Here is a 24,977-nt window from a genome sequence, read left to right on the forward strand (position 1 = left end):
TTTTATTGGATCATCGGATATCGCGAGAACTGCAAAAAATGGATCTTAAGAACGCTTTTGAAGACGCAATAATTAAACTACCTTTGTAGTTGCAAATGGACACAGATTAATCAAAACATTGCTCTGGGCAAAGAACGAAATTTGAGAATGCCTGCGAAGTTCTGAAGGAGCTACTGACTGAAAGTAAGGCTGCAATATTTGTGTGCAAACTTCTTCTGTTTAAAAACTGTCTTTCAAATCATACAAGATTCAAGATGGAATTATATACACAAATAATTTGATACTATACATGTAGTACGATAAAAATTATGTCGACGTAATAAATATTTTTACTATACAAATCCTTGATAAATATATATACTTGAACTTTTGTTACATTTATGCTAACATTTATGTTTGTTTCTCTGCATTATACAATGCATATGAGGTGAGGTTTTTAGAGATCTTAAGCACACAAATGATCCAAGAGCACTAGTACCTTTTCAGGATTTTGCAGCTAAACAATAACAAATTTTATGTTGGGAAGGACCAACACAATTTTGGTAAATAGAATTAAGATATGTGGATACATTTCCAGTTAAAAATAGTAATTTGAGGCAGGCATTACCTGTGAAAGAGGACGACGTCTATATGAATTATTAGTTTTTAATACAAACATATTTTAACTTCAAAATCTGTTAATAAAAGAAACAGAAATTTAGCCTTTCTACCAGCCACTAGGTTTCGAGGACAATAACTCTAATACATTTCCTATATTTTTATAGGAAGTTGAAATGAGCAATGCAATCACAACTTATTTTCAATAGCCACAGACCATTATCTTGAATGGACCGTCATTCTTTGCTTATTTCCACCTTTGATTCTGTTGTTAGCATCTATTTGTTACAATCAGTCTCACTAATTAGCGACAAGAAGCGACAAGAAAACATTTTTTTTATTAAAATAACTTATTTTAAACAGTCAGGGGACTTACTGAAATAGGTGATTTTTAAATCACTTATTTGAGTAGCAAAATCGTGGTTTTGTCACAAATTGGAATTTTGTATTTTTTTCCAAATTTTAAACACATAGGTTTAAATAATATCTTTTAATTAGTAAAATTAAAAAAAAAAAAACTTTTTGCTTCTTTTAAGTAGAAAGGTTTCTGCCTTTGATGCTATCATTTAGCTGAAAATTCTATTTTAGTTGAAAAAATGCTATAATAATGGCTTTACATAATGAACTGATACTTTCTTAAAAGATTTTTCCCAGCAGTGGGAGTATTTTTCCTGTGAAGTTCAAGGTTTCATCTTTCAGATTATGTAATAAAATTCTACTGTTCGCGATAAAAATCTCACTGTTCGGGGGTGTTGAAATTAATAAGGATTATTAAAAGAATGGTACTTAAAGAAGTGATTTTTGGGAAGGAAATTGAGGTCTGATACTTAAACAAGTGATTTTTATGTCATTATCCTAGATTCAGTACAAGGTCCTCACCTGAAATGACCTGGTCATCCTAGACAACACAGATGTTGGTTCTGATAAGTTTAGAAACATAATTAGTCCCTGGATCATTAGTATTCTATATTTAAAGCTACAATAAAATTAAATCACTTCTTCTAGTGATTAATTTGTACTACTTAAATAGGTGATTATTAAAGAAAGACAACTCTTACTTCCAACCTTTATGGAAATAATGTTACTTAAATCAGTGATTTAGAAAATCACTTATTTAAGTAAGTCCCCTGACTGTTAAATAAATATTAAAAGAAAATGCAAAAGAATACAATTTTAACGACAAGAAAGTTAATATTGAAAAAAAAATGAAACATAGATCTAATTCAGTTGCTAAATTTATTTACATGATATTTTATTATGTATAATGGCAAGTATTAAGTTAACTTGTCGTATTATGATATTACTTTTTCTTGTGTTTTAGAACAATAGTATATTTATCTTATAATTTGTTTTTAAAACTATCTTTGTAGGCCTACAATATATAATAAACTTGCAAAATGCATTATTTGTGCATCATTGTCCAGAAAATACATACACCAATTGTGAAATACAAAGAACGAATTCATGACAAATCACCCCACTGGCAAATCGCCCCACTTTCTTAAAAATTGCCCCACTCTTGTTTATGAAAAAGGCTAAAATCCCATTGCAAATAGGTTGAATAACATACCCCAATTAAGAAAAGCTAGGGTTAAAATCCCACTGACATAAGCCAAGGTCTGCCAACTCGCCCACTCTTGACAAATAGACAAACCACAATGATTTTATTAGTGCCGACTCGACCCACTTATGAAAAAAAGATGCAATCCCTTTGTATATATCTATGTCCCTGTCCCACTTCAATACCCATGGCCATGAAAACCTTAGTGAAATGCTATAAATCAAATTGCTGTTAATTGAAATTCTTCAATTGTATGATTATGATTGAATTAACAGGTTTATTTTCAATTGTTATACAAATATAAACTAAGCTTACAAGTATAAAGTTATTCTCCAATAATGATACGAAATGTGTTTGCAATTATATTCTAAGAATTTTAAACATCAGATTCATTTAATTTGAAAAATAAAGGTTTAATAATTTTTTTTTGGGGGGTATTCTTTGACAGTGTAGATTAGTTTTCATTTGAGTGGGGCTAGTTGGTAGACCTGAAAATTATATATTGAAGTAGATTTTATCTGTTTTTAATAAGTGGGGCGAGTTGACATGCAGGTGAAAAATTAATGGGATTTAACCCTTTTCACAAGTGGGGCGAGTTGGTAAACCAGTTTGGGGCGATTTTTTTAAAAGTGGGGCGAGTTAGTGAAAAAGTGGAGCGATTTCGTGTAGGGCGTTTTGCCAGTGGGGCGATTTGTCCTGCTTCCCAAAGAACTGAAATCAAACAAGAGGAAAACATAATTAAAATGTGAATATTTTTCATCATTTTATTTAGTGTATTGCCTCATTTAACGATATTTATCATGTTTATGCATATTGATTGAAGATTAAAGGAAATCAATGACAATCTTGAGTTTTCAACAGGTGTTCACTATTTACTATGATTGTATATTCTGGCGCGTGTAATTGTATAGTCTGACGCGTGTACAAAGTTGAAGGTGTTAATTAGATGTTATTGTAGCAATAAAACAAGAGACATGCTCCTCGTTAATCTCATTTGATGTTCTTCATTGTGTATTACCTTAGGATGAAACCATAGCTAACGTTGGTCCTATCAGGAAACATGAATTGTACAGTTAGAAAGGAAATAATATTTCATGTTTTTGTTTCAATAAATCCTTCAAAGGAAAGGTGAAAAATCTTTGTTTTTATTATCATTTTATAGCGTGTGCATTTCCTTTGCTCTTACAAATGTTTAATTTCTTCATCTATCAATACAAAATGTATAATAATAAAAACTACACAATCCCTTCCTCACAAATGTTTAATTTCTTCATCTATCAATATAATAATAAAAATTATCAATTTATTTCTGCCCGTATATTAAAAAAGACTAAATATATATTTTTTTATATTTAATAAAAAAAAATGTTTTCTTGTCGCTACATGTACATAGCTTCTTGTCGCTAAGATTATTCTTCTTGTCGATTCTTGACGATTCTTGTCGTTTCTTGTCGCTAATTAGTGAGACCCGTTACAATAGATACAGTCATTGTATTGAACATAATCATTCCTTTTTGTCCCATAATTTATAGATAATGCATAATGATGCATGTTGACGGAATATGAAAGTGTATATGTAGTTGTCTCCCTTACTAATCAGTTTCAGAATGTTCATTATTATTTACCTTGTTTAAAACTGTAAATTTCATGTTTCTTTATTCAATGATTTACATGATGCTTATTCAGTACATATTTGTAAAATTGAATAGATATTAGTATTTTGAATTCATTGAATAAGGATATTTATTTATATTTTAAAGTTTGGTATTTGCATTGATGCAAATCATTTATAACCTCCTTTGACAGACTTAGGCCTATACATGTTACAATGTATATGACTGGTTTGGTTTAATTACAATGGATTGTCTGAGGTCTCAAGTGTATAGTCCAACCAATGAAAGCTGTGATGAATGCAATTTTTTCTTTAATTAATTGGTTTTCAAGTGCTTAGGTATGAGAAAAAAAAAACCATTTCTTTTATTTATTTTTAATTGAAATAAGAAAATAGTTGGCCCCCTAAAAATAAGAAAGAAGAAACATCCCCCCCCCCCCCCCACCATTTTATTTTTTAATCTGAAATTTCAAAATATATCAATTCACCAAACAAATTTGACGAGACAGATTTTTTGCGGTGGTATAAAACATTACGAGAAAATGATTTCGGTCTTTGCTTGATGATTGATGAAACAGACTACATGTATGTTCCCCTTGTATTCATTTGTTGTTTATAAACAAATAATTGAAATACTGTTTTCTCAGGCGTGCAAGAGCATACATTGTACAATGAAATGACTATTATTTCCTATAAAATTCATGAAACAATAATTTCAAACATATAAATAAAGGTGCCCTGGTACACAGAATGTTCAGAAAATGTAATAGAGGTATTGGTTGAATACAATCTTTTTTTATAGCAAATTTGAGTGATTAGGTGTGGATTTATAATCAAAATTATTGTATTTGATGAGCTTCTTTAAAACAATAATTAAGACTTAGTCCATGCTTCGTATTTCAATCTTTCTTAATTTATTTTCTTTCATTTAAGGTTATATATCATGTATGTAGTACTAACTTTTTCATACTTTATGCTGTTTCAGAAAATGTACAGATCGACAGGAATAACTGTGAAAGGCTTGGTGAATTTAACCCAAAGAAAAACTATCAATGTTGTATTCAATACAAAGACTTCATCCTTTAGATTTATTCACCCGTACCTAAATAATAACAATCATTTGACATGGAGGATTCAGCCTTCCTGCTGTGTACACTCTGAGGCTGTAAGACCGGAGAAAGCTGAAAAACCAGCTGGTTATTCTGACTTTGGTCATAAAAAAACAAGGTCATGGTCAAAATTAAAGTGGTTCACCCATATAATGTGTGCAGGATCAATGTGTTTTGTGTTATTTGGAGGGTAAATATTCAATAGAAAAACTATTAAGATTTCTTGTCAATGTTTATTAATAGGACTTATAAGATTACCAGGTTTCACTACTCAATCCATGAAAATGGAAAAAGGAATATGCATGCATATCATTACTTGAATATAAACAATGAATGGTATTTTTCATTATTATTTTAGATTTGTAATAATATCCTATTTTTGAAATCTATTATTGGTACTACAATATATGTGTAGGTCTGAATACAGAGAAGACCAAAAAATTCAGTACAGAATGCTATTTTGATAAATAGTCAGATTTTTCCTTTTATCTAGGAATAAACATTCTATTGCTCCATGTATAAAGCTATAAGATTTTTTCAGACCAACTATTTTAGAAGAATGGTTGAAAGTTGAAGCCTCATCAAAAGAAGTTGATAAAGGTGATTCTGATGAAGTAGAGGAAGGCAAACGCAAGAAGACACAGAAAATTGGTTTTAGAGATAGAAGGGTAAACTGACCAACGCATTCTTAACTTTCTCATCCCCATTAATCTGTAGATCTCACACAGATTTGTTTTTTTTCTCTTTATAAGGATACATACTGCATCCAGGTTCATATTGATTTTATATCTATTACCATGACATAAAATTGAGAATGGAAATGGGGAATATGTCAAAAAGACAACAACCCGACCATAGAAGAACAGAAAACAGCAAAAGGTCACCAACAGGTCTTCAATGCAGCAAAAAATTCCTGCACCCGGAGGCTTCCTTCAGCTGGCCCCTAAACAAATACATATACTAGTTCAGTGATAATGAACGCCATACTAAACTCCAAATTGTACACAAGAAACTAAAATTAAAAATCATACAAGACTAACAAAGGCCAGAGGCTCCTGACTTGGGACAGGCGCAACAATGCAAACATACATATTTTAAAGGTCAGTTCAAAGCCAATAGGACTGTTAATCTGTTGGTGGAGACAATGTTAACTATTTGTAAAAAGCTTCAAATTTGAAAAGGTAAAAGACCTGAATGCTTCATACTTCATACATTTGTATACAGATGCAGTATGCTTCATATTTCCCATCTTCATATTTCCCATCTTCATATTTCCTATCTTCATATTTTCACTTATAAATTGAAGAATGAATAAATTTAGTTTATTGAATGACTGTACTATAATTGCAGGTTATTGAATATGAAAATCGTATCCGGGCATACTCTACTCCAGACAAAATTTTTCGTTACTTTGCTACACTGAAGGTACATCATAATGGAGCATCAGATGTATATATGACACCAGAAGACTTTGTTAGATCTATTACTCCAGGAATGAAACAACCAGAAGGTAGGTAGCAATTATTGTAAAAGTTAAAAATCTTATTTTACGTAATTTGTTCATTTGTGTAAATTCTGAAATTTTTGCTTTCATTTATAATTGTAATTGTTGAATAATAGAGACTAATTATTGTGATTTCAAAGAATGCAGTATACTTATACATTTTGTAGTGCAAAATTGTAAGGATTTTTTAGCAAATCTCATCACAATTTCGCAGTTATAAAATTATCTCTGTAATTTCTTATAAGAACCAGATGGTTGGTTCTAATACAGTCGAACACAAATGCAAGTGGATAATTAGGTCTGGCTTATTTCAGTTTCAATAAAATGTGGTGTATAGGCCAATATAACACAAAATAATAAAAATAATAAATATAAAAGACATACAGTAGAACAAAAAGACAGTTTTCAACAATAAACAAATTTCAATACAATTTTAAAAAAACTTTTAATGTCACCATGTCTCCATCCTGTAAAGTTGATATTGTTTTTATTTTAGGTTTAGGCTTAGATCAGTTTATGAAGTATGATCCACAGGTAAATTATTTAAATTAGCATCATTACATAATGGTAACAAGATAATTTGATAGAAAGGTTTCAGTATGACTTAATATGAATATGAGTTATTTCCCTTTGACTGCAATATTTGAGGGTGAAATAGTTCATTTTCTTATTTGAAACATGTGGTTCAAACAGGTCTGATAAAATATCCTTACTAGAAAGTAGTGATGAATCAAGCAAGGGGAAAAGAAATTTAAAATATTGCTTTAATTCTAGTGGTCAGTATAACGTGTTGAAGTTGGCTTATTTATGAACGGAATTTATAGACCTCCAAAATGGTGACAAAAGGGAAGTAACTTTTAATGAAATTATGTCAATCGCAACCTTGCTATTGCTTTGTCTTTTAGAAAAAAATGATAATACAGACTATAGTGGCTAAACATTGTAAGAGAAACAAATGATAGTCATCTTGTGATATGTTTTATTTGATAAACCTATTAGCCTTGTCAGGTATAAGCAGTCCTTTGTAGTAGTCAATTGTCTACAAATATTCTTTAGTTGTTTAATAAACATTAAGGAGATCTGTTGTACATTTTCATTAATATTTTTTTTTCAAAGATAAAGTATAATACATGCAAATTGTAGAAAATAAAGATCTGGCCTTGTATTAATTAAATATATCATTTGGAAAAAAAACGAAATTTTAATCGGAATGGATGTCTTTGGATTTCATAGGAAATGTATGAGAAGATATTATTGAAATTCAAAAAAGTTATATCATAAATTGAAGAAATCTATTCCAATTTTAGATAAAACTAATTGAGATTTTAATTTTATAAAAAAAAAAGAGAAATATAAGGTTTAGTTAATACTTATTATTCAATTTCTTTAAGTATTATTCATGCACACACTTTACTGTTTTAGTTTTTTTATTGTTGTTTCTTTGACATATTGTTCACAGTTGGTTGGTATATCATGCAACTAAGGTGCAGATGCCTATTTTTAATTTAAAATATTAGGTAAAATGTCCTGCTTTTATCCCCTTTTCTTATTTTTCTTATTTTGCTTCAGTATTTCATTATTTTAGGTCACCTTGCTCAATGGGTCCGTTTGAATTTTGCTGTCACCTGATGTCAATTAAAATGTTATACATGTATATAACATATGGGCTAAAACATGTAAACTGGAACCGTTAATGAAAAGATTTAATAATATTTAACAGATATTTACTATAAAATTGTTTACAAAGTGGTTACAGATAATATGCAAGTTTCATATCACTTGAACTTCATTTGTATGAATGAAATACCTTCAACCCTAAAGGTTATATCAAAAATTAAGTTTTATCCTCTTTGGCACTTGATGAGGCTGGTGAATATGTCTGTACCCATTTTTAGTTGGATGATATCCTATACCACATAAAAATAGCGGAAATCTGCCTGTACTATTTTAAGCCGATCAAATCTTCCTGTACCACATAAACCAGGTTAATATCTGTCAAAATAAAATAGACCTGTGATATCTCCCTGAACTATTTTAAGTAAGTTGATATTTTCTTATAACACTCCAGAATAGTTGAAATATACCAATGTAAGATTGTTGATATCTGTCTGTATCATTTATAAATGGCTTCAATTGTTAATTACTATCTGTTACCTTTTAAGCAGATTGATATCTTAATGTACCATTTCAAACTGGTTGATATCGGCTTATACCATTGTAAGATGGTTGGTATATACGTCTGTACTATTTATAAACTGGTTGATTCAACTTGATATCTGCCTTCACTATTGAAGATGGTCGATGTCTTATTGTACCATGGTCTGACACTTCAAACATGTTGATATTTACCTGTACAATTATTAGATTGATGATGTTAACTGTACTAATTAAGGCGGTAGATGTTGGCCTGTATAATTAAAAGCATGAGGACGTCTGCTTGTACGATTGCTAGATGGTTTGTGTTTGTCTGCAGCACTTCAGCCCATCAATACTAGGATATACAATTTAAAAAAAAGTTAAAGTTTTTTCCTATACAATAAATGTCTGCCAGTGTCTAATAAAAAGGGAGAACCATTCATTGTATATCAGTTTTTTTAGCTCACCTGGCCCGAAGGGCCAAGTGAGCTTTTCCCATCACTTGGCGTCCGTCGTCGTCCTGCGTCCGTCGTCCGGCGTTAACTTTTACAAAAATCTTCTCCTCTGAAACTACTGTGCCAAATTTAACCAAACTTTTTTTGTAATTTATTTTTATTTCATCTGAAAATACACCAAGTATATATTGTGATACATAATTATATAATTAATTCATATTACATATAATGATATTAAATTTTTCAATAACAGTCTAAAATTAAAAAGTTAGTTATGCTAATTGTTCTAAATTTTCTACTGGATCATACACATCCTTTATCACTCTGGATTAGAATACCTGAATATGCTGATAAGGTTAATGATTGCATCAGCCCTCTCCTATAGCCACATGCATCACTGCCTATACAGTGATGTAAAACATGAGAGGTACCAGGAGAGGCCACCAGAGATCATTAACAGATAACATATTGGACAACATGTTGGACAGAGTCACATAATAAATGTCAACCTAAGTCAAGGGGAGATAATTCAAATACAATCAAACAAAAACTAGTATATCAATATATATATATAACAATAGCAATAAACATAGATAGTACTTTTAAGATGCACACAAATCACTGTCCAGTTGTGATGTGCATCAACATATTATTAATTCTACATGAACTATTATAAAGCCTTAAGTAAGTACATAAATAGAAAGATCTCTCCTCAAATGTGAACTAAGTTTTTAATTAATTCCCATTTACTATTAAATTTCTCTCTTGCTCTAGGGGATCTGTAAAAGGAGGTAGATATTTTTTCTATTTGGTAGGAATTTTTAATCATAGCTATGACACCTTTAAGAGTCGGTAATGAAGTATTAAAGCGACATGTATAAATATAATATTTAACCAGAATAGTGAATAAGTTTAGGGAAATATCCCAAGACTCTGACCCGAGAACAATATTTTCCACATTAAGAATTAAAGTTAAATTATTTTCAACTAGAAAAAGTGCTGCAATTTCTAACCACAAATTTCTAACTAGCATACATTCCCAGAAAAGGTGACTTATAGTTTCTTTAGTTTCATTACAGAAACTACATAAGTTAGTTTCTTTTAACCCGTATTTCTGCAATAATGCATTTGTAGCGAGAGTTCTATGTAAAATCTTAAACTGGAACATACTAAATTTGTTGTTTTTAGTGCAACAAAAGGGTAAACTATAAAAGAAATCCCAATTTTCTATATAAGTCCCTAGTTCCTTACACATTTTGTCTTCTTGTTTTGTAGGACGTTCTGTATACATTGACAAGAATTTTTTATAAAAGAACTGACATGACTTTTTATTGTTTTTTATAAATTCAAATTTATCGTTAGATATGTGAGTAATTTTCTCTGAAGTAGTGATTAAATTTTTCCAGTCTTTTGGTATCATATGCAGCAAAGAATGGTATTCCAAGAAATTAATATTAAGATTATATTTTTCGCAGAATTCTTTTAAAGTAAAAAAATTACTGTTTTCATCAAGTAAATCACCTATAAAGAAAACTCCTGATTCAACCCACCTCTGGTAAAAGACAGTTTTATTATTAATTTTCAAACTCTTGTTTAGCCATATGGATTGTTTCATGATCCCTTCAGCAGTGCCATTAGTGACAGTGTTTAGGATATTCCAGTTTAGTAAATTTAACCAAACTTGGCCACAATCATCATTTGGGTATCTAGTTTAAAAAATGTGTCCGGTGACCCGGCCAACCAACCAAGATGGCCGCCATGGCTAAAAATAGAACATAGGGGTAAAATGCAGTTTTTGGCTTATAACTCAAAAACCAAAGCATTTAGAGCAAATCTGACATGGGGGTAATATTGTTCATCAGGTCAAGATCTATCTGCCCTGAAATTTTCAGATGAATCGGACATTTCGTTGTTGGGTTGCTGCCTCTGAAATGATAATTTTAAGGAAATTTTGCTGTTTTTGGTTATTATCTTGAATATTATTATAGATAGAGATAAACTGTAAACAGCAATAATGTTCAGCAAAGTAAGATCTACAAATAAGTCAACATGACCAAAATGGTCAGTTGACCACTTTAGGAGTTATTGCCCTTTATAGTCAATTTTTAACCATTTTTCGTAAATCTTAGTATTCTTTTAGAAAAATCTTCTCCTCTTAAACTACTGGGCCAAATTTAACCAAACTTGGCCATAATCATCATAGGGGTATCTAGTTTAAAAAATGTGTCCGGTGACCCGGCCAACCAACCAAGATGGCTGCATGGCTAAAAATAGAACATAGGGGTAAAATGCAGTTTTTGGCTTATAACTCAAAAACCAAAGCATTTAGAGCAAATCTGACAGGAAGTAAAATTGTTGATCAGGTCACGATCTATCTGCCCTGGAATTTTCAGATGAATTGGATAATTGGTTGTTAGGTTGCTGCCCCTGAATTGGTAATTTTGAGGAAATTTTGCTGTTTTTTTGCTGTTTTTTTTGTTATTATCTTGAATATTATTATAGATAGAGATAAACTGTAAACAGCAATAATGTACAGCAAATTAAGAACTAAAAATAAGTCAGAATGACCAAAATAGTCAATTGACCCCCAAAGGAGTTATTGCCCTTCATAGTCAATTTTTAACAATTTTCTTAAAATTTGAAGATTTTCAATAACATTTTCCACAGAAAGTACTGTTATAGATAGAGATAATTGCAACCAGCAAGAATGTTTAGTAAAGTAAGATCTACAAACACATCACCATCACCAAAACACAATTTTGTCATGAATCCATCTGTGTCCATTGTTTAATTTCACATAGACCAAGGTGAGCGACACAGGCTCTTTAGAGCCTCTAGTTTCTAATAGTAACACAGTGGCGGATCCACATGGTGTTTTTTTACGATCAATGCATTTGAATGGAGACATATGGTTGGACCCCCCCCCCCCCTTTTTTTTTCTCCTGGGTTGTTGGAACCCCCTTTTATAAATGACTGGAATGAAACCACTGGAAATATTTTCACCTAATTTCGGTTAATTTGAGATAAATTAAAGCTGCTGGATTCGTCCCTGTAATGTGACCAATAACCATAGAACTAAATAAATCAATCAGTCAGTTTGTGCATGTTTTTATAGTTAGTTTGTATATATATATATTTGTATACTCTGTAATCTTACAGGATCCGAGAGTAGTATGTAAAGTTGAGCTTTCTTTGTGTGACATGATCAGTTCAATCAGAACTTGCTAAATAATTCTGTGTGGGCTGACTCTGACTTAACTGGTTATAGGCTGTGTAGTATAATGTAGATGTAAAGTTTTAGGCTTTGATGCACCATTCATAGTCATAGGCCATATATGCTAATCATTGGTAAGGGGTTATCTCCCCTTCCTGATTGTAAACATTGGCTAGCAATAGAAATATTAGGTTGAATTTGTTTGGCTGACTTGTGTAGATGTTTGTTGCTACATATAATCATATTGTATATGAATTAAAAAAGAATGTTGAATAATGTGCTTTGTTTAACATCAATAGAAGGATGATTTCAGAAAGTTGGTGAGTGGCTTACCATTTTACTAACATTTCTTGAGGATTTTTAATAATCCATTTTTTATATTTTTCATCTTTTGAATTTTAAAACAGATTTTATTATCTTATGCTAAATCTTTAAAAAAAAATATCATTCTTTACTTTGTTTTTTTTTTCATTAAAAGATATTTTAAAAAATTATATATATATATATTAGATGTTGTGAGGTGTTTTAAGTTCAAAGTTTTTTTGTAGATGAGCAAAATGAAAAAGGTAAATTGTAGTAGATATTTTTTTGTATTGTAAGTCTTATGTAGTAAATAATATAGTATAGTAACTTTTCTTTGATAAAATCTTTTGGTATTGTAGTAGGCATTTTTTAGTATGGATTATTGAAACCCTCTTTTCTAATTCAGTTTACTGCTTTTTGCTTGTTACTTTGCTTAAAAATTTGTTATTATAACTGATGATAAATTTTCACTATTTTGAATAATAACTTATTTTCAGAAATATATCCCTTTCAGTGACTGTGATTTGATCCGATTCATCTCTTCTTTCTTGAATGTGGCATGATTGATTTTATAAAAAAAAAAGAAGAAAGGATTGTGCATTGACCTAAATATACTAAAAACATGCATTACATAACATGCATGAATTGTTGCATGTTTTATTTCAGCCACCATAATAGCAATAACATGCATTGATATTGAAGAAACCTAAAATGATTTTTTTTTATTACACGTTTTTTTCCCTCATTGATGTTGAAATTGTGCTCTACCTAAGTAAAGTTAAATTTCTTGACAGTTTGTTTAAGAATGTAAAACAGCTGACTTGAACAAAATGATTCTAAAACATGTGACTGTAAGTATAAGTGTATGTAGAAGTGAGTTATTGCCTAGGTCGTATCCAGCTGCGCTTGGCAAACCATTTTTTTTTTAATTTTTTTTTTTTTTACCATGTTACAGTCCACTTTTTTGATTGATTGAAAGTTGTTTGCCAAACATCCATTGGTAAATTTTTATACGACCGCAAATTTTGAAAAAATTTTCGTCGTATATTGCTATCACGTTGGCGTCGGCGTCGTCGTCGTCGTCGTCGTTGTCGTCGTCGTCGTCGTCGTCCGGCGTCCGAATACTTTTAGTTTTCGCACTCTAACTTTAGTAAAAGTGAATAGAAATCTATGAAATTTTAACACAAGGTTTATGACCATAAAAGGAAGGTTGGTATTGATTTTGGGAGTTTTGGTCCCAACATTTTAGGAATAAGGGGCCAGAAAGGGCCCAAATAAGCATTTTCTTGGTTTTCGCACCATAACTTTAGTTTAAGTTTATAGAAATCTATGAAATTTTGACACAAGGTTTATGACCACAAAAGAAAGATTGGGATTGATTTTGGGAGTTTTGGTTTCAATAGTTTAGGAATAAGGGGCCAATAAAGGGCCCAAATAAGCATTTTTCTTGGTTTTTGCACAATAACCTTAGGTTAAGTAAATGGAAATCTATGAAATTTAAACACAATGTTTATGACCACAAAAGGAAGGTTGGTATTGATTTTGGGAGTTTAGGACCCAACAGATTAGGAATTAGGGGCCAAAAAGGGACCCAAATAAGCATTTTTCTTGGTTTTCGCACTATAATGTTAGTATAAGTAAATACAAATCTATGAAATTTAAACACAAGGCTTATGACCATAAAAGGAAGGTTGGTATTGATTTTGGGAGTTTTGGTCCCAACAGTTTAGGAAAAAGGGGCCCAAAGGGTCCAAAATTAAACTTTGTTTGATTTCATCAAAATTGAATAATTGGGGTTCTTTGATATGCCGAATCTAACTGTATATGTAGATTCTCAACTTTTGGTCCCGTTTTCAAATTGGTCTACATTAAGGTCCAAAGGGTCCAAAATTAAACTTAGTTTGATTTTGACAAAAAATGAATCGGTTGGGTTCTTTGATATGTTGAATCTAAAAATGTACTTAGATTCTTGATTATTGAAGTTTTTTTGGTCCAGTTTTCAAATTGGTCTACATTAAGGTCCAAAGGGTCCAAAATTAAACTTTGTTTGATTTCATCAAAAATTGAATCCTTGGGGTTCTTTGATATGCCAAATCTAACTGTGTATGTAGATTCTTCATTTTTGGTCCTGTTTTCAAATTTCAAATTCTACATTAAAGTCCAAAGGGTCCAAAATTAAACTAAGTTTGATTTTAACAAAAATTGAATTCTTGGGCCTCTTTGATATGCTGAATCTAAACATGTACTTAGATTTTTGATTATGGGCCCAGTTTTCAAGTTGGTCCAAATCAGGATCTAAAATTATTATATTAAGTATTGTGCAATAGCAAGTCTTTTCAATTGCACAGTATTGTGCAATGGCAAGAAATATCTAATTGCACAATATTGTGAAATAGCAAATTTTTTTTTAATTAGAGTTATCTTTCTTTGTCCAGAATAGTAAGCAAGAAATATCCTATTTGTGCAATAGCAAGAATTTTTTTTAATTGGAGTTATCTTTCTTTGTCCAGAATCAACTTAAATCTTTGTTATATACAATATACAATGTATATACACTTTTTACTACCAACTGATAAATTTAAATAATCTTTTACCATTCAGTGATAACAAGCAGTTTTTTTACATCTTAATATTTTATGATGTATTTAAATGAGTAGTTATTGTTGCAAACTCCATTAGAAATTTGAATTGATATCAGTTTTGAAAAAGGGAAACGGGGATGTGAAAAAAAGGGGGGGGGGTTAAATTTTTCTCATTTCAGATTTCATAAATAAAAAGAAAATTTCTTCAAACATTTTTTTGAGAGGATTAATATTCAACAGCATAGTGATTTGCTCAAAGGCAAAAAAAACCTTTTAAGTTCATTAGACCACATTCATTCTGTGTCAGAAACCTATGCTGTGTCAACTATTTAATTTTAGATTTAAAAAGTTTGAAGAAGAAATCTTTAATTGATTTGTAAAAATTTGTTTTGTGTAAAAAAAAACCATGTAATGTCAAAAATTTGATCACAATCCAAATTCAGAGCTGTATCATGCTTGAATGTTTTGTCCATACTTGCCCCAACTGTTCAGGGTTCGACCTCTGCGGTCGTATAAAGCTGCGCCCTGCGGAGCACCTGGTTCATTCATGTTAAGTATGATGCAGAATTATCCAAATCTTATAGTAATGGCTCAGTTTCTCTGCCTAATTATAGCTTGGAAAATCACACATTCATGGATTAACCTCTTATTTTAGTAAAAGTAGATAAAAGTTTTAGCATTTGTCCTCAAATCAAGCCTGTGTATGGAGACTTTAAAATACAGGCATACTTCCATCCTTCTGGTCTTACAAATGCTCATCATGTAAAATTCTTGCCATATTTTTATGAAATTCATATTAAGAGTTTATTTCTGAAATCTCTCAGACAAGCTAGTAAATCAGAGTCAAACATCAGGCCTACATATCATGATGAAATTTGTATCTGTAATGTCTTTGACAAGTTAAAAAAAAAACAGTGCTGATCAATTATTTTTACATTAGCTAATGTCCCTTGGAAAATTCTAAAGGAAATTTCATTTAAACACTTGCAATTCTTCTTTTTTTTTTTTGAAATTTATATCCGAAGTTTTAATCAGCAAGGTCTTGAAAGAGTGCTGAAGTTATTTTTGTCAGGAACTAACCCTTGGAAATAAAAATTATATGGAAAGTACATTGTTAGCTTTTTGATATTTATGATATTTATAACAAGAACACCCTAAAAATAATTGCCCTTTGTAAATAGATTGTGTGTATCTGCAGGGAACATTTAAACACTGTACTTCAATTATTTGCTGAAATTAATTGTGTTGATCCATGAATGATGGAGATAGTTTCTGAATGCACATAATAAAATAAATGCACAGTAAGTAGCAGTATTTCTTATTTTCTACTAAACATCACTAGGACATGGAGGATAGCAAGGGGTATTCAGGATTTCACAAGAATGGAATGAAAATTGAAAATATGAGATAAATAATTGTAAAATCCTACATAATCCATAAAGCTGTCATCACTGATCTTTTCTGAGTCCAAGTCAACAAACAGAGATGCCATCATTTTCTTAAAAAGTGAGAGAAAAATGTGAAATCTCCTGTAAAGAGCTAATTGTTTCTAAACCCTGACTAAAACTGCTCTTACTATCCTTTAAACAAAGGTTCTATACTCATTTACAACCAAACATAGCTACCACAAGTGCTAAAAAGAAAAAAAATAACATTAATAAAAATCTAAAAAATGATGTACATGGCCAATTATTTTAGCAAACATTGGATAAGTTATATATTTAAGATTCCCGTTAGAAATCATGGTTGATAACCACAATCATCATCAGTGTTACTTGAAACAAAAACTATTTTTTTTTAAATAATGAAATTAGGACCTGACCATAAAGAAAATTTTGAGTGATTAATCCTTATTTTGATCTACTCAATCTATATAAACTTATCATTCAATTAAATACATGATTTTTGGAAGTATAAATTAGGTAAGTTTTATTAATATATATTTGTATACCTATCAGTGTAAGACACATCTGTATTCACTGTTTATATTATTCTCTAGCGTGGAAAGCATGTGGATACAGAGTTGGGAGAAGATAGCATTTTTCACAGGTTGGGAGAAAGTGGACTTATTTCTTTTTCTGACTACATTTTCCTTCTAACAGTGTTGTCAAGTAAGTAACATGCTGAAGAGATTAACTGAAATGATAGCAGGCGTTCAACAAATAATTTATAATCATAAGTTAAAAACAAAAAATTTTGATAAAATCATCAGTGGGACTCTTTATACACTACTAGCCAGAATACATGCGTAGACTTCAATCAAGAGATCTCTGCATGTTGGAATCCAATGAATTTAAGAAAATTAACACTAAAATAAAATGCAATGAATATCAAAATTCAGACTACCAATGCAGAATAAAAAGAGAGGGGCCTCAGTGGCCAAATGGTCTAAGTAGTTACTACTGTAATCACTAGCCAGTCAACACTGAGGTTGTGAGTTCGAACCCTTATCTTGCGAGTGCACTCGACTCTAATCTTAATTGACTAGGATTGTCAGTTTTCCTATCAAGGGTCATGGTTTTCTACGGGCATTCAGGCTTCCTCCACCAATAAAAAGATGGCTGCCAGAAAATCATTCAAAAGTGATGCTTAGAAGTGGCGTTAAAACACAGCAAAATCAAATCAAATACAAAGACATAAATGTGCTACAATAGAGAATACACATTTAGCAGAATACATATTGAACATGTTATATCTTGTTTATTACAGCTCCCCAAAGAAATTTTCAGATTGCTTTTAAAATGTTTGATTTGAATGGAGATGGTGATGTTGATAGAGGAGAGTTTGACAAGGTAAACATTTTTAGTGGGGTTTAATCATTTTACTTGCATAAGAAAGTGGCGTCCATAGATTATTATTTTTTTTTATTTTTTTTTTTTTTTTAAATAATATCTTTATTGCACTTTTCTTTGCTGTTATGACAAATCACTCGACCTACAGCAGTTGGCCAAGAATCCCTGTGAATTAGTCACTGGATAACCAGGGAATTTATTCAGTGAATTCATATTTATAGATAGCTTGTTATTTTTACAATTCATGGTTATTACATACATTTTGCAAAATATATTGTCTCATGATTACAGTTTTGTCCGGTTCTGTTTCTAAAGATTAAAACTTTATGATCAGTAACCTACCTTACTCTTATTGTTGAAAACCGTTGTCCGAATTAATTTATACGTTTTATTGATTCTCATGAACAACTTAAACTTAAGTTAAAAATTGTATGTGGTAAGTCTCGACATTCTAATTGAAAATTCATTTGATTAATTATGCATAAATGTGTTTGGAGACAAAATTCTGTACATTTTCAGAAAGCATGCTCTTTAGATTATTTTTAAACAATTCTTTAAAAGAAGAATTTTGACTATAGGTTGCATGTAGTAAATACAGTTGTTTCACAAACCACACCTCTTTTGGGGAGATATATAGTACATGTAATCATTGTTTATGTACTGATTCCCAGATATGATCTCTATGTTTCATCTCATAGACACAATTAGGGAATGCTACCAGTATATATAGACATATATAGCAGTGTAATTAAATTCTGAGGAAGACCCATAGTGAAAGGAGGGGTAGTACAGAATTTTAGGATAAGTCTAAACTCTTAGAAGTTTGGGGCATTTAAATGTTGAAAATAAACTCTTTGTTTTGACCTTTGAATAAAAAAAATAGTGCATATTAACTTTCCATTTTAGGATATAATTGGTATGAAACTTCCTAGTAACAAGAATGTGTCCATAGTACACGGATGCCCCACTTCCACTATCATTTTCTATGTTCAGTGGACCGTGAAATTGGGGTCAAAACTTTAATTTGGAATTAAAATTAGAAAGATCATATCATAGGGAACATGTGTACTAAGTTTCAAGTTGATGTATCTTTAACTTCATCAAAAACTACCTTGACCAAAAACTTTAACCTGAACTTTGCACTATCATTTTATATGTTCAGTGGACCATGAAATTGGGGTCAAAACTATAATTTGGCATTAAAATTAGAAAGATCATATCATGGGGAACATGTGTATTAAGTTTCAAGTTGATTGGACTTCAGCTTCATCAAAAACTACCTCGACCAAAAACTTTAACCGGACGGACGGACGGACGGATGGACGGACGGAAGAACGGAGGCACAGACCAGAAAACATAATGCCCCTCTACTATCGTAGGTGGGGCATAAAAATGGCAGTGTTAGCCATAAAGGGAGTTCCTAGGGGATATTGCATTGTCTATATTTACAAAAGTGCAAACTATAGGGAAAACTATATTTTGTGAAGTATTTGTCATTGATATTTATATTTTTATATAGGTCCAAGAGATAGTACGAGCACAGACCACGATGGGAAGTCGACACAGGGATCATGCTGTAACAGGCAGTGTTATGAAGGATTACAGCTCAGCATTAATGACCTACTTCTTTGGAAAAAATGGAGAGAAGAAATTAACAGTCAAAGAGTTCTTAGATTTTCAAGCAGAAGTTTCCAAAGAAGTTCTAAGAATTGAGGTTAGTATAAATGGTTTATAGTGTTATCGGGTCCATACTCATCCATAACAAATCTGGTGGTATTTTGTCTTGATTGAAACTTCTTTGCTAAGCTTGCATCATCTTAAAGTCAGAGAAAAGGCATGAAGTCAGAATAATGTGTGCAGGAAGTATGATATTTCTTTCTGCAGACTTTTCATGAGAATTAGTACTTTCATCTAATTTAAAGGTGAGTTCATATAGATATCATGTTAACATGTTCTTATCCTGATATGCATGTTATAGCTGCTACTGGATTTTCACCACCAATTTATTATTGTAGTCATCATTGTTGTCTTGTCAAAAATGATATGTGACAGAACAACAAAGCTTTGTAGGACAGGAAATTTAGCATATTAGAAACAGCCATACAGCATTAATTTAAAATTGTTATATATATGTACTTGATATAGTATACACATTTACATATTTACAAATTTGTTAGAAATATATTAAGTTTTAAAAACATACAAATGAGTTAAGCATGAGGAAATTGTATACATTTTGTTTATATCCTGAAAGTTAAAATATATTTGTAGTAAAGCTTATATTCTTATGATTGCCAGTCATTGCAATTCTCTTTATAAAAACTAATATTTATTTGACACAGAGAGGACATGAATTGAACTGTTATGTAAACACTGATTCTAACAGTACAGGGCTTTCCAATGAGTTTGTAGCTGAGAAACAACCTTTTGTTTGAAAAACCAATGATTATCTATTTATTATAATACAAGTTAATTTTATACTAAAAAGGTGGTTTGCAAAATAAAAACAATTTTGTAAATTTCAGTTTGCAAGATATGATCCCAGATATGAGAAAGATGGTTCTATATCAGAGAAAGATTTTGCCTCTATACTTCTTACCTACGCAGGATATCCAGACAGCAAAAAATCCAGGATGGTGAAAAGGGTTAAAAAGAAGTTCAAGGACGATCCAAAGGTATGAAAAATATATGCATGTATAAATATTGTACTGTAGTTTTTATACGACCCCAAAATTTTGGGTTGTTATAATGGTATGATGTCGTCGTCAGCATCGTCTGCGTCGTCCGAAGACACTTTGGTTTCCAGATAATAACTTTAGTTTAAGTAAATAGATCTTAATGAAATTTTTTCAGAAGGTTCAATACCACTAAAGTAAGGTTGGGATTTATTTTGGGGATGATGGTCCGAACCGTTTAGGAATTAGGGGCCCAAAAGGGGCCAAAACAAGCATTTTTCTAGTTTCAGGATAATAACTTGTTTACCGGTATTTCAATTGCTTTGAAAGTATACTGCAATGTTTAAAATCACAAGTAGAAGGTTTGGATTCATTTATGGGGTTATGGGGCCAAAGTTTAGGAATAAAGGGCCAAAAAGGGGCCAAAACAAGCATTTTTCTAGTTTCCAGACAATACCTTGTGTGTAATTGAATGGATCTCTCTGAAATTGTACCACAATATACCATATAACAAAGGGGGGGCTGGGATTAAGTTTTGGGTTAATTGCCCAAAATATTTAGGAATTAAGGGCCAAAAAAGGGCCAAAAAGAAGCATGTTTCTAGTTTCCAAACCATCATGACAATAACTTGTGTTTAAGTGTATGGATCTCTCTGAAATCGTACTACAAGGTTTAATACAAAGGAAAGCATGGGATTGAGTTTAAGGGTTATTTCTCCAAGGGGGGGTTTCAATAAATTGGGGGGGGGGGGGGGTCTCAGTTTACCATTTTTTTAAGGGATTTTTTTTTTTTGTCAACATTTTTCAAATTTCAAATTTTGAAAAGTTTCAATAAGAAATATTCAATTGCACAGTATTGTGCAATAGATGTGTTAGATCTTGAACCACATTAATTTTGTGGCAAAAACCTATATTATGTCAAAAATTTGATCACAATCAAAATTCAGACAGTATCAAGCTTGAATATTGTGACCAAATTTGCCCCAACTGTGCAGGGTTCGACCACTGGGGTCGTATAAAGCTGTGCCCTGCGGAGCACCTGGTTTATATGTAAAATTCTGACCTTTCACCATACCATAACACATTTAAAAAAAAAAAATTCTTAAATACATATTGCCTTAATTAAGAAGAGCTGACTAGTTGCTCAAAATAGATTAACAAGTCAAACAAATTCTGTGGTTTGAAATGCCAGTTTCTAAGGTATTTGAAATATACAATACATAAACATGTCCAATGAGCATACTAATAGTTACATTGATAAGTGATAGCAATTCTTTATTGTAATTGTAATTCACTATCAATGTTGGTAAAAATATGCTTACCTGTAATTAAAATACTGTGGATTCATTTATTTTCATGGGTATCAATTTTCGTGGTTTGAGAAAAACTTGCATATTCATGGATATCTAATTTCTTGGTTTTTACAAAGTCTACATACATTCCTTTAGAAAAATTGTTATTCATTGGAACATTTAAATTGTGGTTCCTCTGTTCCCACGACAATTGGTATCCAATGAATATTAATGAATACACAGTATGATCCTGTTGGAGATTTCTTTGATAATATATTTAGTATATCATATTGCTTTGACTAATTTTACAGGGAGTTACCTTTGAGGAGTATGTGAGTTTTTGGAAGTTCCTTAAGAGTGTAAATGATGTTGATACAGCTTTAAGTTTTTATCATCTAGCAGGTGTATCAATTGATCAAGGTAATATAAAATTTTAAACATATGGTTGAAAAAGTATTTTCTGCAGATGTATCATCTATATTTATGGTCAAGTTACAGTGAATGGACTATGTCACAGATTTTGCTAAAAATTTCCATACAACTTTGACTCGTTATACAACTGAAAATTGAAAAATAATACATGTAATGCATTTATCTCTTTTATCATCTGAAATATTACTGAGTGAATTCTTTCAAAATGGGTAAACCTTAGCACATAAAATCGATGAAAAAACTTCTTAAATAAATATGTGGCTATAGTTTTTTTTACATTTTTTGTATTTAGAAATCTGTAATAAAATTATCATTTCTTTTTTAGAAACCTTGGTACATGTAGCTAAAACAGTGGCCCATGTTGACTTATCAGAACATTTAGTAGACCTTGTATTTACACTATTTGATGAAAATAGTGAGTATTTTTATATCTATAGAATTGAAAAAAGTACTTCAATTTCTGAGGTCACTTATAACATTTATGACATGGAAGGGGGGTGAAGGGAGAATACCTGAGGTCTTCTCCAGCATTGCTTTCTTACATTACAGCAAGTTGATGGAAATACACCTTTCAAGTAATAGTTAATTGGCAATCACAATGGTAAAATTTCGATCTAGTAATTTTGTCATGTCTTGCTCCAGTCCTTTTCAATATGCGCCCCTTAAATCAGACTACATATGAGTACAGATAATGACTTTACAATAATAAATTGTTTATATTTTTGCAATCATTTTTAAGAAATTGGTAAATATAACCTGCAATTGTAATTGGTTGTAATTTTGTAGTCTTCCCTGTAAATTCCATGTATGGGAAGGAGGTTTACATTGCATAAATTTGGCATGTGGTTGAAATGTTTTGCAGCTTACTCATTTATGTACTTGGATTTTTTTTTAAATCCTATTGATTTACCACCTGATTATATAGCTACTTAAAACTTTGGTAACAGGATAAATATGGTATTTGGTCAAACCTTTTGGAATTTTTGGTCCTCAACCCTCTTCAACTGTATACTTTATTTGGCCTTTAAACTATTTTGTGAACTTCTACCATATTAACCATCCAGAGTTTTCTCTTTGAAGTGTAAATGACTGGCTCATGACTCATAACAAGAGTGCTCTTAGAAGGACCTTATTACTTAGCAACATTACATTTAGACTTAAAAATGTGTACAATATACACAATTTTGTATATTAAATGACTTTGCTCTTCTTTGTATATGTATTTACTCTTTGAAGGATATATAAACATATTTTAAAATCTAATACTAACAATTAAAAAGGAATTCCAATTAAAACTGTTTATAATCTCTAAGCCAGTTACAATAAACCTGTGAAATATCATTGTATTAAAGAACACTGTTAAACTTTGTTATTTATTTTTAGATGATGGCCAGCTGAGTAATAAAGAATTTATATCTGTGATGAAACAAAGAGTGATGCGAGGCCTAGAGAAACCTAAAGATACTGGATTTACTAAACTTATATCAGCAGCATGGAAATGTGCAAAATCTCAAACTTCTGCCTTCTTAGAATGATCTCATTTGTATTTACTATATAGCAATTCATTTTTTTCCCAAACTTTCTAAGGAGGGCATAGACATGATTATATCAATATGTAGGAAGGCAAAACATGAAAGTTCATTAAAATAAGTATTGGTATAATTTGAAGCATCCTTTTTATAAAGAAAAACATATCAGTCGTTTAACAAAGGAATTGTTTCCCATGCACCATACTGTGTCCAAAGATTTTCTACATTGTAGAGGTGGCATTATGTATAATAATGAACTACAATGTATTAATACCTAGGTCACTTCTCCTATTTCTGCATTGTAGAGGTGGTATTATGTATAATAATGAACTATTAATACCTAGGTCACTTCTCCTATTTCTGCATTGTAGAGGTGGTATTATGTATAATAATGAACTATTAATACCTAGGTCACTTCTCCTACATCGATGTTCCTGGAGAAGAAACAAATAAGCAGCAAAGACAGAATATTTTATAACTATAGCATTTGTATGTATCTGTTTTTTATTTGTTTTCCCAACTTGTTATAACAATAACAGCAGTACGGCCTCTGGATAATGATAGACATTTTTTGTTTATGAATAATGTTTGTTATTTCAATATTTAATGTGTATAAAGTATATTGTCCTTTTTGTTTTGTGTTTGTTAATTTTTTTTTAGACTAGTTAGAATTATATTTCTCATACACTCAATATAAGTCTGATTGAGAAGGGCTTCAGTTTGTAATTCCTTTAGAATTGTGATCAACTTTTTTGTAATAGTTACAATTTTGATGACGCACCTAAGATAGTTAAAAAGCCATCATGTTTTCTGGTATGTGCATCCGTCCCTCCATCAGGTTTAAGTTTAGATTTATGATAAGGTGTGGCCATCTTTATTATGAAGTGAACTGTTAAATATACCAGGGTATATGCTAAATTAGGGTTTAATAAGGGGTTTGATGTGAACCAAACATGGAAATCAGATGTAGAAAGTATTTACAAAAATCTTACACCAAATCTTCAAGATATTTTTTTTATTATGCTAGTGGGACATATATTCTTGTTTTTAGTTTTCTTTTTTTTTTACTGTTGCTCTTTAGGAATGTTTTAGATACTATTTATGTATGGTCTGTCCATAATTATTTTCTTTGTACTATGATAAATTGTAATTTATTATTTGAAATATTAAAGAATTTTAGTATTA

General features: G+C 30.9%; 1 protein-coding gene across 4 annotated transcripts; it reads left to right on the top strand.

Annotated features, from left to right (window-relative positions):
• The first annotated feature begins 22 nt into the window (after positions 1 to 22).
• LOC139489463 (calcium uptake protein 1, mitochondrial-like) lies at positions 23 to 24,977 on the top strand. Of its 4 annotated transcripts, XM_071275856.1 has the most exons (15): positions 50 to 183; positions 4,756 to 5,069; positions 5,421 to 5,547; positions 6,230 to 6,389; positions 6,880 to 6,917; positions 12,488 to 12,508; positions 12,737 to 12,754; positions 17,073 to 17,184; positions 17,783 to 17,865; positions 19,385 to 19,579; positions 20,391 to 20,540; positions 22,143 to 22,251; positions 22,589 to 22,678; positions 23,647 to 24,026; positions 24,166 to 24,977. In XM_071275856.1, the coding sequence occupies exons 2-14, from the start codon at positions 4,759 to 4,761 to the stop codon at positions 23,796 to 23,798; spliced, it is 1,566 nt and encodes a 521-aa protein (XP_071131957.1). In that variant the 5' UTR covers positions 50 to 183; positions 4,756 to 4,758; the 3' UTR covers positions 23,799 to 24,026; positions 24,166 to 24,977. The 4 variants fall into 4 exon arrangements, with proteins under 4 accessions (XP_071131960.1, XP_071131958.1, XP_071131957.1 ...); XM_071275857.1 differs by lacking the exon at positions 12,737 to 12,754 and having other exon boundaries at positions 34 to 183; XM_071275858.1 differs by lacking the exon at positions 12,488 to 12,508.

Source organism: Mytilus edulis, chromosome 9 (genome assembly GCF_963676685.1).
Source record: "Mytilus edulis chromosome 9, xbMytEdul2.2, whole genome shotgun sequence".
NCBI classification, from domain to species: Eukaryota; Metazoa; Mollusca; class Bivalvia; order Mytilida; family Mytilidae; genus Mytilus; species Mytilus edulis.

What these genes read in the sequence shown, in the direction of transcription:
- LOC139489463 (XM_071275856.1), top strand. Translation starts at nt 4,759, where the DNA reads ATGTACAGATCGACAGGAATAACTGTGAAAGGCTTGGTGAATTTAACC. An exon ending in AAGAAGTTCTAAGAATTGAG is followed by an intron (nt 19,580 to 20,390) that starts GTTAGTATAAAT and finishes TGTAAATTTCAG; the next exon opens with TTTGCAAGATATGATCCCAG. An exon ending in AGGTGTATCAATTGATCAAG is followed by an intron (nt 22,252 to 22,588) that starts GTAATATAAAAT and finishes TTTCTTTTTTAG; the next exon opens with AAACCTTGGTACATGTAGCT.